The sequence below is a fragment of the Nanorana parkeri genome, unplaced genomic scaffold, assembly GCF_000935625.1.
Source record: "Nanorana parkeri isolate BGI_ZX_2015 unplaced genomic scaffold, ASM93562v1 scaffold2269, whole genome shotgun sequence".
Classification (NCBI taxonomy): Eukaryota; Metazoa; Chordata; class Amphibia; order Anura; family Dicroglossidae; genus Nanorana; species Nanorana parkeri.
Genome location: NW_017308537.1, coordinates 37,849 through 54,070, shown reverse-complemented (window position 1 = coordinate 54,070; position 16,222 = coordinate 37,849). Strand labels below are relative to the sequence as shown.

Below are 16,222 nucleotides of genomic sequence, written 5' to 3'. Positions count from 1 at the left end.
CAGACACGCCCCCCCCCCCGCCCGCACGCATGCCTGCCCACCTGTTTGTGGCTCCCTGGACGGCAGACCGTACAGCTGCAGCCAGGTAAGACATCCCCCGAAAATAAGACCTAGTGTCTTTTTTCGTGAAAAAAATAAAATAAGACACTGTCTTATTTTCGGGGGAAACACGGTATTCCCCCAGATTGTCGACCAATCAGTTTCGGAAATAGAGGAGCCTAAATCATCCTCCCAATTGGTTTGGTAGAGCATAGTGGATTGTGAAAGATGATCGGATAGGGAGGATTGAATTAAGGTTATCAGGCCGGGTGAGTGTGGATCACACCTACATCTGTGTTCAAAAAGGGTAATAGAATATGGTGGAGAAGCTAAACAACTCAATGATTGTACAAAGTTACAAATTTGGTGGTAGTGGAATAATTCAGTTTATGGTATTCGGAATGATTCTCTAAGCTGAGTGAAGGTACGAATCCCCTGGGGCGTGAGCATGGAGAATAAATTTTCCAAACCACTATTAGATACATTATAGGAATAGACACATTATGTATCTATTCATGAAAGAAAAAAAGAAAAAAAAGCCAGTATAGCTTGAGAGAGATATCTCTTGATATCTATACAAGCTTTCTACAAAAGCCGGCATGTGTGTCCCCCTGCTTTGACTCTCAGACACCCGATATTAAGGTATCGGGTGTCTGAAAAAGGTTAACCCTTTCATTAATGAATGCCTCTGTAGTAAGGGCATCCATTAATGAATGTTAAACGCTGATTCTCAGCGGTTAACAGCCCTCTAAAGCAGCAAATACCTCGTCATGTACAGTGTACGTGACAAGTCATTTGGTCCCTTTGTGGCTGGACGTACAGTGTACGTCTCCCGTCACGAAGGGGTTAAAGAGTGCTGCATGGCAGGACCTAGGCAAGGGGGCCTGTAGGAGGGTGGGAGCCACAATAAATTAGAAATTAGAGTAGGGAAGGCATCCACCTTATCGATGGAAACCCATAAGGGCAAATACGTTTTGGATGATAGAAGTACAAGAGGGGCAATTTGTGCTGCTCTATAATAATTCAGTAAATTAGGCACCCCTAAACCCCCATACAGTCTGGGCCTGAAGAGAACTGGAGTGTGTATTCGCGGTTTAGTTCCTCTCCAAATAAAATTGGAAGTATCCTTTTGTATTATGCAAAGTATATGTGAAGGCACCGAAATTGGTAAGACTCTAAATACATAGAGTAAGTTAGGAAGAAATGATGTTTTAACAGCATGGATGCGCCCTATCCAGAACACACTAAAACCCTTCCAAGAAATCAGCAGTTTCATAAATTGGTGGAATAATCTCGGGTAATTTGCTTGATAAAGAGTAGAATACAAGGGGTGAGTTTTATTCCTAAATATTGAAGGGAGGAAGACCACGGGAACGAGTATTGTAGTTGTCATTGTGATTTTGTAGCTTCCTGTAGAGACACATTCATTGCTTGTAATTTAGATGGATTAATTCGCAAGCCCGAGACTGTCACAAATTTGTCTAATAAAGCGATTAGGTTTGGTAATGAAGAATGTGGAGAGGTCAAGGTTAGCAGTATGTCATCTGCAAATAAAGAGAGTTTATGTGAGTATTCAGCGATTGATAGGTCTGCTATTCCTGGATCCAATCTAATCGAGATCGCCAGGGGTTCAAGGGCTAATATAAATAGGATAAGGGAAAGTGGGCACCCCTGCCTAGTGCCACGTTCTATCTTGAAGGGGGCAGAACTGAATCCCTGATATTTAAAAATAGCTGTAGGACAGGAGTAAATTGCATGTATCCAAGACATAAGGTATGGCCAAGAGATGGAATCAAAGGCTTTATTCATATCTAGGGAGAGTAGGAACATTTCCCTTTTACGTTGATGAGCCAGATGACACAATGAGATAATTGTGTGTATTATTCGCAGCTTGTCTTAGGGGCACAAAACCCACTTGTTCGCTGTGAATTAGTTTACCTAAGAAATCGTTAATGCGGGTGGCTAATATTTTTGTCAGAAGTTTCACATCGACATTTATTAAAGAAATTGGACGAAAGTTCGTACATTCCCTTTTTAATACAAGACAGTACTCTGCTAGCTTTGTTTGCCGCAGCCTGGCATTGCGTGCTATTATTCAATCTGTGGTCAACTATGACCCCCAAATCTTTTTCCATTTCTGACTTCCCTAATGGAGCACCCATTGTGTATTCTGCATGCCTGTTTTTAACCCCAAAATGCATTACTTTACATTTTTCAACATTAAAGATCAGCTGCCATATAGTTGCCCACTCTCCTATTTTATTTAAGTCCTCCTGTAGTTTTATATTGTCTATGCCATTGTCTATTGCCCTCCCAATTTTAGTATCATCTGCAAACACAGAAACATGGCTATTCCCACCCTCCCCAATATCATTAATAAACAGGTTAAACAATATGGGGCCTAGCACAGAAGCCTGGGGAATGCAACTCACTTCTCTAGACCAAAGTGAAAAAGAGCCATTTATTAATACTCTCAGGGCAAAAATTAGCATTTAACCCTAGCCGTGTGTGGGGAGCCCCAATACAAGGGTAGTTTTTACATTTCCCCAGAGTATAACTTTAAACTTGTTTTGAGTGAAACATGTCAGAGAGAGGAGCTCGTAAGGGTGGAAGTGGTGACTTGTTGTTGACAAAGTTTCACCACAGAGTACAAATATTACAAAATAATGCATGAAATAAAAAAAATCCTACTGGCTTAGATGGAGGCCCATTTCTTGTAGTGCCTGTTCCTGTTCATCGCGCAGCTTCTGCAATTGTTTTTTCTCGAGGTGTAACTTATCAAAGTCCTGTTGTATAAAAAAGACAAATCTTGTATAATGAACACAGCTATTGCAGGTTGAGGAAGGTATTACTTGCAGATTTAAAATAAACAACAATAAAAAACTGTAGCGTTACACATCAATGTAACTACTGCTACACTGCTCATAATCCACACATTGGCTTCAGTGCTCTGGATAATCTAATGTTAAAAGTTGATTATCCAGAGCACTGAAGCCAATGTCTGCAACATAAACTATGTGGTTCCCTACAGAAAGAAAGTAAATATGTATTAATTCGTCTGCAGGAACCAGCAAAAGACCCAATAAAAATTTGACAGGAAGAGACACAAGTCACAGAAACAGTAATTATTAATTTCCACTGGGGTGAGAAAAAGCCAACACGGACAGAAATTACATAAGCCACCTTACTCAGGGGAGAAAAATCCTGGCTATAATTTAAACTAGGATCTGACACCGATTTAGAAAACCTTGATGGCAGTTGCAAGCTCGCTGTAATCAGACAGCAGAGGAAATGTTAAAAACAGTGGATGCCACATCAGTGGAGTCAGAAAACAGTACAACTGCAGAAACCCCCCCAGGAAATATAGAGCTGAGCGAGGCAGGTGTATTCTAATCTGGTTTACAACTGATAATGAGATCTGCCAGCAGAGTACAGGCAGGGTTAATTACCATAAACATTACCCTCCCCACTCCCCTTGCAGTGCAGATGAAAATTCAGTACAGAGAAAAACATTTCTTTGAGAACTGAGCATGTTTTATACAATCAGCAATTTACTTTTTTTTTAAGTTATGCTATGTGAATGAGAAATATATAAAAACTGTGTTATCCCAATTTGGCTGCAAAAGCGCAAATACACTTTAAATCTATTCTTGAGCGATGTCATAAGAAGGCTAGAGCATGTCTGAGATGCAAAATTCTACTTATACTACTGGCAGGTGGTGTGGACCAACACCAATAAAAAGTGCACCTGGCCACAGAAGTAATATTGCAAGGGTGGAAGCTGGGTAAGGGGACAGATGACCTGTTAAAACTATGGATCCTGGGGGCACTAGTGAGCAGCCGAGCAAGATGGCCGCGTCTTAACTCGGCTCCACATCACCCGGACGTGATACTCACAAATTCTCTGGCCAGGGAGAATGTTTTCAGCCCCTTATACATACAGCTCTTACATTGAGGTGGGGGAGAAGGGAAATGGGGAAGAACTCCACTTCTAACAGTTCTAATCAGTGGACATCGGTCGTTTCTACTCCGGCCTGCTCCTCCAACAAGCTAGCGCCTTCATCGCCTAGGTCAGAGCTGCAGCCTCCCTCCCAGGAATTGATGACGGACATCGACAGCTCTTCTGAAGACAGTGCAAACTCTAAGCTGCCATGCAACCAACCCGATGTCACCTGCAGGGATTTGGCTCTCCTAGAGAAGTTCAAACTACTGATGCAAAAGGAGTTACAGACAGCTACGGATAAACATGCACAGATCGGTTCTCCGCATTATATTACAAGAATTTCACTGATTTATTATCCCCTCACTTAGTAGATTTATTTAACATCTGAAATTGGGCTCAAAGTTACACCCCTCCTCTTTATTGGCACAGATTGTTATGCTCCCTAAGCCAGGCAAATATTATTCAGATCCTCACAGTTACATGCCCAGCTCTCTGTTAAACATTGACATTAAGATACTTTCCAAAATACTGGCCTCTAGAATGAACTCTTTTCTGGAACACTTGGTTCACAGGGACCAGGTAGACTTTGTCCCGCATCGGCAGGCCCCGTACAATACTACAGCTAATCCATCATACGCATCAAGCCGCCGCCCCTAGGTATGTTACTGTCCCTTGACATATATAAGGCATTCAACTCCATTTCCTGGGAACACCTATTCTATGTCTTGGATAAATGGGGTTTCCCTGATACTTTTTTGAAGTGGCTTAAAGCCCTTTACCATAATCCCTCGGCTTCTATACGTTCTCTTCACCACTCATCCCCAAAGTTGTGGGTGTTGTTGTGGTGGGGCAGATGGAGTACAAGCTTAATTTATTTGCGGATGACTTGCTCCTCACCATTACTCAGCCTCATATCACATTACCTAACTTGTTTGCTACCTTGCTTCATGTTTAAATGTTAAATAACATCTCTCTGCCGTTGGAGACTGTGGATTCTCCACGCCGCAATTTTCCTTTTATGTGGCGGGAGACCCATTTGGAGTATCTGGGCGTTAACATAACTAGGAACTATGGTTCCCTGTACAAATCAAATTATATCACACTATTCCGCCAAATAAAAAGACTTTCTCTCTAGTTGGTCCCGCCACAACCTTTCTTGGATGGGGAAAATGAATGCAGTCAAAATGACTATTCTCCCGAAACTGCTATACCTCTTCCGCACCCTGCCAATCGTGATACGGGGCTATGCCATTAAAGCTTTCTAAAACCGGTTACTGACTTTTATTTGGGGCAATAAGAGGCCTAGAGTAGCTAGCTCTACAATATGTGCTCACAAGCAACTGGCTGCTTTCTGTTCCTCTGTTTCAATTAGAGCACTCCCCTGGCTTCCTTCAACAGTGTGTCCTGACTCCATGAGCCCCATCATGTGTCAATTACTTAAGGTCTGGGATGGCACCAGGTATTACAGCAAGCTGATTTCTCCCCACTTACATTTACTCCCTGTCCTAGGCAACCCACTATTTCCCCCGGGTTTAGAGTCGCCAGGGGCATCTGGGTGGTGGACATCACATAAGTTCCAACACCTACATAATTTCCTGAAGGAGGCTGAGATTCGTAGTTGGTCCACTATTCAGGATACTCTCCATGCACCTTCCACGGAACATTACCGCTACCTTACAACTAAGACATTGGGTTTCTTCTCACCAACGGAGTATCACCTCTTTCTTTAATAGTATTTGAACATATCTGTTGCCACATGCCTTTACAACCTAAACTAATATCTATCATATATTCACAACTTAATTCAGTTTCTTCAACGCAGGACCATGGCTACGTCCAAAGGTAGGAGCGGGATCTTCGAGATTCTAAAACTGAGGAAGAGTGGCAGCAGATGTAGGCAACAGCAGCTAGATGCACCATTAACATCACCTCCGTGGAGACTACATACAAATCTTTAATGAGGTGGTACATGGTCCCTGCTAGAATGGCCCATTTAGATCCCCAACAGTCTGGCCTTTGTTTCTGCAGTTGCCCTGTTCCTGGGGATGTTTTGCACATTTGGTGGTCCTGCCATATGATTGGCAAGCTCTGGACACGGACATTCCGCATGTTGGAGTCTCTTTCACCCTTAGGTTACCAGGGACCTGTGGGTTGCCCTTTTACACTATAAACCTGTGTCCCTAACAGTAACTCAACATAAACTGGTGATTTTTGTCCTGCTGGCAGGTAAGCAAGCTATAGCCTAAGTGTGGAAAAAACAACTCATATCCTACTAATAGGTAAACCTGGCACTGTTTACACCTTAACCTCTCTGTTCTCTTGGACTTCAATGCTTGTCTGTTATTTACTTTCCTTCTTATTCTTCCCACCTCTCTTTTCCTCGTCTCCTCTTCATACTGCCCGTCCAGCCAAAAATACGTGTTCCATCTTTAGGAGGACAAAAGTTAACTAATATTATGATTTGATTTCTGCCCCGTCAATGCCAAGGCATTCAATTCTATTTTTTTTTGCTCTACTCTCTCTGTGGCAGAGACGTACAGTATTACATGGTACAACATAAGATGTGGTCTGTATGAACCTCTTTCTGTTTCACTATATTGATATGTATTGTAACCTTTGGAATGTGTTCGGTTTATAAAACAAATAACATTTTTGTGAATGAAAACTATGTACCTATACTACAACCTAGGTATATATTTCAGAGTATACAAAAACATTTACAAATATTAATATTTCTATGTTTGAACAGCAGATTAATCATTAATGAAAGGAAAAGACCCACCTTCTTTAATTGGGAAAACTGTAGTAATTCAATTTGTAGAGACTGTTTGAGGTCTTTCTCCTTGTGAAAGTCTGCTTGAAGAGATTCATGTTGCTCTTTTTCTAATTGAAGTTCATTCTCTAAACTGGAACTGTTAAAGGGGAAAAAATAAATAAATGAATTAGAGACTAAAATGTTTCTTTCACAAAGTTAATGAAAATCATAAAGAATAATATGACTTTTGTACTCACCGTAGTCTTAAAGTGTATTACCACTTGTGCAGCCCAATTGGGATATCACCTATTTTACATTTGTTACATGTTGTCACTCACAGAGCATAATTTGCACACAAAAAAAGTTCAAAAATTGCAGCTTGCATATCACTTGCTCTTTCCTGAAAGCAAAGAATTTTCCTCTGGAATGCAAGGGGGCAATGAGTTAAGGTTAACCTAATTAACCATGTCTCCACTGTGCTGTTAAGAGTTCATTACCAGATGTGAACTGGATTTGAACACTGTCTGTCCAAACAAAGGATTAAAGATCTAGAAGCATTGTATGTTAAGGAAAGAAAGCTGACTCCAAGGAAAGAAAGCGGTCTCCAGTCTTTCTATGGGGGTAGCCAGAGTTTCCTGTCACTATGAAATGTAGAAAAGCTCCAAAGACCAGCTACATAGACATATCTAAATATATATTTTACGTATTTCTATTTTTCAGTATGCTGTGTGAATAGGAGCACATAACAAACATATAGAGGGATTCTCTCAAATTTGTCTGCAACAGTGGAAATACACTTTATATGTTCATTGAGGGACAAAAAAAACCTTAAAACATTTGGGTTGTACTGCTGGCTACAGGAGGATTGGACATTGTCAAACAAAAAAAGACTAGCCCAGGATAACCAATCCTAATGCCAGCATGCCTCAATTTTTGTGGCACAGCAAAACAAAGTATGTCTTAAAAAAGTCATAAAAAAAAGTGGGGTGGGACCTGGGACCCTCAATTGACCCAAAGAAAACAGGATTTTTGTCTTGCTCGTGAAATGAGTTTAATTAAATATTAAATTCCTTACACAGCCGCTTTCCTTGCTTCACCTGCAAAGTCGTCCACCTGCCAGTTTTCCTCACCTGGAATGTGTATGACAGATAGGGCCGGAACAAGATGAAACCAGGTTCCCTCGACAAAGCTTTGGACAATACTGATAAGGTCTGACATACCGCCATGATGGTAACAGCAGGTTGCATAGCTGATCCAGCAAATGCAAAAACAGCCCTGTCTGCCTTATATCCAAGTAGTGCAAAGGCAGACAGAAAAGGTCAGAAGGAGCCTCAGAGGGCAGAAGAAGGGGCCTGTTTGCAACCCCATATGGCCTGAAGTCTCAAAGAGGTCAGCCATAATAGCAGTTATCACCTCTCTGAATAATAAGGAAGAGAAGGATGCTCTGGAGGGTGCAGAGGAGGACCCAGATGCAAGAAGCAATGGGGACAGGAAGCAAATCATGGGACTAATAGAGGTAATTTCAACAGAGGGGGTAAAGCCATCTCCAAAACCAATGTTAGGTTATGTGGCCCCTATGTCTATGATCTACCATTGTGTGTCCCAATTACTCCCGCCCTGCATGTGAGGAAGGTGCCCCGTGTCCAGACACTTGTAGGCAGAAGGAGACCCAGACATAGGAGCCATAAAGCGGTGTACAGCTTCTACTCACTGTTCCCATACAGAGTTGCAGCAGCTGAAGCGTGTATACAGCCAGAGCGTGTGCCAATGAGAGAGAAAGTGGTGGGCATATGCAAAGTATGGCATATGGGAGGGAAGCACATGTAGAAGCTGCTTAGCAAAAAATGGCACCAGAGGTGAATTTTAGATTAGAAGCGTCACTGAATGATGTGACCAAAGAGTCACAGTAAAGACTCAATTAGGGAACTGGGGCTACCGCCTGGGCACCTGTGGGGCAAGGTCACAACTAAAGACATGTAATCCTCACCATGGATGTAGCAGTAGTGAATGTGAGACATGCCATGTGTACTTAGCTTTATGGGTGGGCATAACCCCCTAGGGTGCTCTTCAGGGTCAAGATGGTAAATAATTCCCTTGGAACAGAAGATACTGACAATCTGGCAAGGTCCATGGAGAATCTGCCAGATATCTTACCAGGTCAGTGTACCACATTCACCAGCCAGTCTAGAACAATAAGGATGCCCTTCATCTTGATTTGCAGTTCAGACTAAGAAGAAGCTTTAGTGAAAGAAATGCATAGGTTAGGGTGTACTCTTCCCATGGATCCACCCAAGCATTTATTGTATCTGTAAGGGGATCCCTGTATCTGAATACAAACCTGTCCAGATTGTCATTGAGCCTGGAGGCCAGGAGCTGCACACCCGGCATCCACGACTTGTGACAAAATTCCTGGAACACCTCCAAGTGCAGGGACCACTCTACTGGGTCAAGGTGCTGCAGCCTGAGATACCGTGCAGGGCTAATGGTCTACAATTGGAATGTACACGGCTGACAAGGTTGGAATGTTTAGTTCTATCCAGAACATGATCTGCTCTACTCTTGCCTCAACAAAAGCTCTGGTTCCTGTGTGATGAATGATTTATCCCACGGCCATGGGGTAGTCTGACTGAAATTAGATTGGATGACCCTCCAACAGGGTGTTCCAAATCTAAAGGGACAACTAAATGACCCAAAGCATAAGGATGTTTATTGGGAAACAAGTTTCCGCTGAAGAAAATGTTCCCTGCACCGACAAGGTGCCCATGACACCTCCCCACCCCAACAGGCTGGCGTCTGTCATGAGAAACTTCCAAAGATGGGAAGAAAAGGCTTCCCTGACTCCAGAGGTGGGTTCTCTTGCCACCAGTAGCACCACCAGTAGCATCCTGGATAATGGTATCAAGAGCCAGTCAGAAGGACATGCAGATCAAACCATGGGCCAATATGAGCCACATGGTAGAGAAACAATAGGAGCAAACCATCACAGCTATCTGCTCTACAATGCAGCCGTGGCTAGATCTCTAAAGGATTTAGACCAGTCAAGCATGGCTTGACAAGGTAAAGTCACAGCTGGGATCACTGTAGAGCAGGACCTGCCAACCAAGAACAGGGCTCTGGGAAGGGCATCCATAGTAAGCACCTTCCTAAGGTGAGACAGGGTCAGTTCCACAGTGGGAATTGACCATTTCCCCATAATCCACTATAAAACAGATTTAACACTCACAAGCTCTTGGAGGCAGCAAACTTATCAGGGTGTTTCCAATCTTTATAGAAAAAAAGTTGGAAAAGCGAGTGCCAAGGTAAAGTCTTTTCAACCTTTCAGTTTTAAATGACCCAAGACCACAAAAACAGTACAATTACTTGAGCAACTCAGAATCAGTCAGTCTTTGTGGTCGATAGTTTAGAAGCCACTAGGAAGTACGCCTAAAGCCTCTGTGATCCAAATCAGCAAATAACTGGGTAATCAGGGTCATAAAGTAAAAACCATAAGTAAAGTAAAGACCATAGTAAAAACCTCAGCTAAATGGGCAGAGGACCCAGCTACACCTGATGAAGTCAAAGAGTTCTCAGAGGAAGTGAGGGACTCTAACAGAAGAGCAACAGTGAGCAACAGTAAGCATGCTGCAAGCTGCCAAAGAGCCATTATTAAAAAGCAAGCTGGAGGCACATGGTACAGCATTACTGTCCCTCTAGTGTCTAGAATTAAAGATGTTTCAGCCACGGTGTGGTAAAGCAATGTGTAGACGTAGGGCAAGTACTCACTAAACCTAGACAGTTGGCCAACTGGTGAAGGTTGGATTGCCAGTGGTGATCAAAGTCACTGTAGGAAGGCATCAGGTACAAACTGAAAACGGGAGTTCCCATGACGCTTTGCAAGCAGGAACAGCAGTGGGTAGATGCTTCCTTGACAGTCTATGCGCTTAGTACCACAGTATTAACCTTTTCTTTAGCAAGAAATGATGGGAAAAAATAAAGTCCAGAGAGCAATGAAAATTAGGTTTCTCCCAATGCTAGGCCAAACCAGCCCACTCACTGAGTGAGACTTCAGAGACAGGGCCAACGCCAAGGCTCTGTTCCTGGAAAGTGATCCACAGTTCATTTTTACTAGAACTGGAAAGTATGCCTTGTAAAGGTACCTACAACAACAGCAACGGGACCGTGCTGGACTGGACACTGTGAGGATAGCCGTGAAGTGACCTTAGGCAGTGGGTTCTATGTGGACTGCTTCCTGGACCTCCCTGTGTCTCCAATGGCTGAGAAAGAAAAGTGAACATGTTGTTCTTGGCAATCACACTATGATTTGTGTTTTGCAGATTTGTCTTACAACAGTCACTCTTTCTGGAGAATTGCCTAAAGTAGGCAAAAGGTAAAACATTTTGTGTTATTATAGACAACTCAAGGCTGAATATGGGTGTAACATGAAACATGGTCAGAAAGGTAAGGCTGAATCCCTGATTATTATTCATTCATTAGTGGACAATGTAATAGACTTGGATAAAGTAGTGTAAAAGTTGAATCTTTAGGTTAACAAATGTGTTTCCTATATTCCCTTTAGCAGCACAAATCAGGGGTGTGGAGTTTCTATCGCCCGACGCCCGGGACAGGCAGTTTCGGGTGCCGGGGCGAGTAGTTTTTTTGTACATTTAGCCCTGCGCCGGCGTGGTTTTCGTGGTCCCCTGTTCCTCTGGGGGACCCGTGACCATGGCACATGAGCTCACCACAGAGCCCGTAGAGGAGACGAAGAACGTCCGTTCTTCGCCTGCTGTGTGTTATCACTGAGACCGCCACCTATCTCAGCTGTCAGGAACTGCACAGAACATCTGTTCTGTGTTGGAGGGCAGGTTACATAGAGAGAACCGGTCACCTCCAAACTATCACATAAGGGATTTTTAAGCCCCTATGTAATTGTAGCCAGGCAGCAGAACTCTCCTACACGCACAATGTGCATTAAAGGGTAAGATCACTTTCCCAAGTAATATGGGAAAATGGAGTTACCCGATCAAATCTGGCCTGATCTCTCCCAAACCCATCCCCCGGCTATACTTACCTTTCGGCAAACAGTCCTCACCCTCCGTCAGTACAGGTGTACTATCTGTACCCCGTAACGCAGTCCAGCCCTATGCATTTTGAATTTCGCCCGCAAATTGCAAGCACTCATTGGTCAGCGTGGTCCACGCTGACCAATGAGAAGCGCTATTTAGCACAGTCAAATACTGTTTTGATTAGGAATGCACCAATTCAGAGTATTTGGGCAAGTACGTGTACTCGCCCAACTGCTCCGATACCTTCCCTGTCAGCGGAAGATTTCCACTGACCGGCAGTGTCGTATGGGAAACATGGAGCCAGCTTCCCATGCAATCAGGAAGCAGGGCAGCGACTAATGACCCGCCTCCCAGTTTCCTGATTGGCCGGGAAGCTGGGTCATTAGTCAATGCCCTTCTTCCTGAACATTGAGTCGGCTTCCGGCCAATCAGGTCATTACTCGCCGCCCAGTTTCCTGATTGACTGGGAAGCCGTTTTCCCGGCCAATCACAATCAAGCCGGCCAAACAACATGGAGTCGGCTTCCCTGGCAATCAGGAAGCTGGGTAGCATGTAATTACCCGCTGCCCAGCTTCGTGATTGCCCGGGAGGCCTGCTCCATGCCAAAGGAAGCACCAATACTCGGTATCGACGAGTACCGAAAGCAAAATATCAGTACTCGTACTCGATACCCAAAAACCTATATCGGTGCATCCCTAGTTTTGATTAAAACTATTTTTTTTGTATTGGGACAAGTAGATTGTCGTGAGGGACTGGTAGATTCGGCCCCCGCTTTAGCCCTTGGACAAGTAATTTTTTTTTACATTTCCACACCCCTGCAAATACATGTAAAAAAGTCAATATTAATAAGCCATAACATTTTCTTCTTTCTTCTTACCAGCGACTTTCCAGTTTTTTAAGCTGCTGCTGTAAGTATTCATTTTTGGCATCAAACTCCTTTTTCATTTTATTGCAGTTTTCCTCAGATGTTTGTCTCATTTTTTCAGATTTTTTAAATCTAGCAATGATAAACAAATACATAAAATACTTAAATATATTTCACTAGATCAGAAACACGCATGTATGACTTTCCAGAATACTGATAAGACACAAAGCAAAGACCTCAAGCCTTTGTACAGACATAGCTCAGATTTGTACATTCAGTAAGCCACTTATTTTGCCATTTTAGTAGAACTTATTACAGGAATAAGGTAGAGAAATAAGGTACAGGAATACAAATACATGATGAATTAACAACTGTACACAGAAGTTAAATAAGGTCTAAATGCACATTTACATGCACTTACGTGCAACCAATAACACAGTTAGTATTTAAGGTTTTTACAAACAGAACACACTTTGGATCATAATCCTGCTGATTTACATAACCAGTCTTATTAAATTAGCATAGCAGCTCTCTCACATATATCCTCTCTCACATCCATCCTCTCACAGTTTTTTTTTCTCAAATACCATTTCTAAAAATAGGTTTTAGAAATGTACTGTCTTTTCTGACAGACTCAATGGATTCCTTCAAGTCTGATGCTCAGCAGAAGGTGCAGAAGTAGCTCAAGAATAGGAAATTAAAAAAATAGAAAGTAAGAAATCCATGCTGCAACCAGGGAGTTGGCCACTACCGCTAGGGAATCCTTTAATCTAGCTACCAACACTTGGTCCCTTCATTTCTAACAGGAAGCTATCAGATCAACTTCTAGGCTTTCCCACCATTGTAAAAAACCATCACTATCTTGGTATCCAAGCCCTAGTACTCCAGACAACAAAAAGGAACCAATAAGGATTTGTGGTTGTTAAAAATGCAGATACAAATTTGTAGAGTTACAAACACAATCTGCATGTTGAGCTGCAAGTCAAATTTGGTGTGGATTTAATGATGAGATCATCAAGATAAACGATTATTAATATACCCCCCGTTGCTTAATGATTATTATACACAACTCTACAATATCTCCTCTTCTTCTACTTCCCCTTCGGATTCTTTAGCTGATTATATCTCTAAGAACTCCCTGCCCTCAGTACCTTTTTTTTACCTATTTTTCGGGAATTCTCTGCCTTTAGTACCCTTAGTAACTTCAAGGTTAATATGGATAAATCAGAGGTTTTGAATATTTCTCTTTTGGATTCAGAATTCTCCAGCTTAGGTAGACCTTTCCCTTTTCTTGGCAGACTCGTTCCATTAAATAAACCGGAATTACCCTTCTATCTGATTTAGGTCAAATTGTTCCATCTTCATTTTTCCCCTCTCTTAGTCACGGATATCCTCCTGAAGTTCTTTTTTTCCCCAAACTATTCCCATTAGGTTCCCCCGTATTTATTTTTCTCAGCTTCGTAATAGGTTTTATTTGTTCATTTGGTCCTCTAGTAAACCTAGGCTTAGTTATCGCCTTTTTACTAGACGCAAGGAGACTGGGGGAGCGGGTCTACCTGACTTCCAACTATATTATAAGGCTGCAATATTGATTGGTCTTTTAGATTGGTTTCATAATAGTGAATATAAGCAATGGGTCTCTCTCGAGTTTCAAGTTTCATCTCTTCTTCCTAAAGCAGCAATCTGGGCCCCCATCTCTCTTAGGCTCAACTACAGATTAGCCTCTTTTAACCTACTCTGTCTTGTGGAACTGGCATTACTCTTGTACCCCTCCTATTGCTCTCAACATTGCCTAGCCCTCTCACCCCGTTGCTAGATAATTCCCAGTTTCCACCTGGTCTCCATGCATCGTCGTTCTTAGATTGGGATAGACAGTTTTGGCCACAATTTCGTCATGTTTTACAAAGTGGCTCTTTACTATTTTACTCGACAGTTCTAGCCAAACGCTTTTTGGATGATAAGGCTTGGTTGTCGTATTCCAACTCTTCCGCTATTATCATTCTATGCACTCTGCATCTGACCTACATAGGGACCTCTGGCCCTTTAAATAAAAATTCTGCGTGTCTACCTCCTCGCCGTTTCACGTAATTTCCTTGCTATATGGTCTCTTTCTCTCTCGCCGGTCTTTTGCTCTCATACACTCAAAAATTGTTGTCAGAATTAGACTCCGCCATAAGTCCTGCAGATTGGCAGACAATATTTCTGTTTACACATAAATTAGCTATGTCGTTTAAAACTCAGGAACAAACCTTTAAGTTGCTCTCCAGATGGTATCTGACCCCTGTAAGACTCCATCGTATTTTCCTTTCAATTTCTGAGTCCTGTTAGAGGTGTTGGCAGGCAGTGGGCACCTATCTACATGTTTGGTGGGCCTGTCTTACAGTTCATAAATTGTGGACACAGGTTTTAGCTTTATATAATAAGGTTTATGCAATGGAGTTTCAGAATACTCCTGAGCTTAAGTTACCTACCCTTTTTTCTAGTTCTCTCCCGAAGACCAAGCGCTGTTTAGGCTATTTCCTGTTTTCGGCTCGCTAGGCAATTGCGAGACGCTGAAAATCCACTCTTCCCGCAATGTTTTGACTGGCTTGATATTTTAGACGATATTAGGCATATGGAGGAATTAGTTGCTATTGATAATGATAATTTAGAGGGATTTATTCATTCCTGGACCGCTTGGATCCTTTTTAAGGATTCTGTCGAGTTTCGGACTTCTTTTCTTAGCACTTAGAGAGTGCTTTGACTGTTAATTGTTCAGCAGGTGGTTTCCATGCCTTTACATTTACCTAATTTTGCAATGCGACTTTGTATCTTTGCATGGGCATTCCTTCGCTGCCTCTTCTCATTTAGATTAAATCTGTCTTTTTCTACACTTTACACTCGTTCTTTTGTCTATGTCGCTGTTCTTATGTTCTTTTCTTCTTTACGTTCTTCTTGGAATTTCTGAGTCGGGAGACTGCAATGTGGTTTCATTGTGTTTTGTGTTATCATACAGATTGACTTACCTATCCACATTGTCATTTTTTGAATTGCACTGCTTCCAGATGTTGTCATTTTACAGGATGTTTGTTCCATGCTTGTGTCCTGAGAATTGTAACATTATGCCTGTTTTTTAAAACCTAATAAATCTTAATTTGCACAAAGAAATATCCCGTTGCCAGAACTGCTAGGAATGGAACCAGAACCCTAGTGAATACCCTAGGAGCTACTGTCAACCCAAAAGGTATAGTCACAAAGTGGAAATTAATTCAGATCCATATAGGACAAGCAGAGAAGCAATGTCTTTAACTGTTTCCATGTCACAACGTGTGCTCTGGTCAGAAGCAGTGGCGTAACAACCGGGGGGGGCACTTGCCCCGGGCGCAGGACTGAGGGGGGGGCGCCGTCACGACCCCCGCTAAACGAAGCCCCTGCCTCCCTCTCTCTGCCACATTCACCCGGCTGTCATCGGATGGCCGCTTGCTCCTCCGCGGCCACTGCGAGCGGCCCTCTACAGTGCCTGATTGGAGGGCGCGTCTGCCTGATCCAGCCAGCCCGGATCGCATAGCGGCGATCCGGAGTGGCTGGATCAGGCAGAC

The 16,222-nt window shown here is 42.7% G+C and overlaps 1 protein-coding gene across 1 annotated transcript in view; it reads right to left on the bottom strand.

The window, feature by feature from the left end:
* The window catches only part of RUFY1 (RUN and FYVE domain containing 1), a gene marked incomplete at its 5' end in the record, with an annotated part of 71,932 nt that overhangs the window by 23,520 nt on the left and 32,190 nt on the right, over positions 1-16,222 (bottom strand). The window contains 3 exons of the mRNA XM_018573194.1: positions 2,731-2,825; positions 6,765-6,894; positions 12,657-12,776. Of these exons, the coding sequence (XP_018428696.1) occupies positions 2,731-2,825; positions 6,765-6,894; positions 12,657-12,776 (345 nt within the window). The remainder of the gene's footprint in view (positions 1-2,730; positions 2,826-6,764; positions 6,895-12,656; positions 12,777-16,222) is intronic.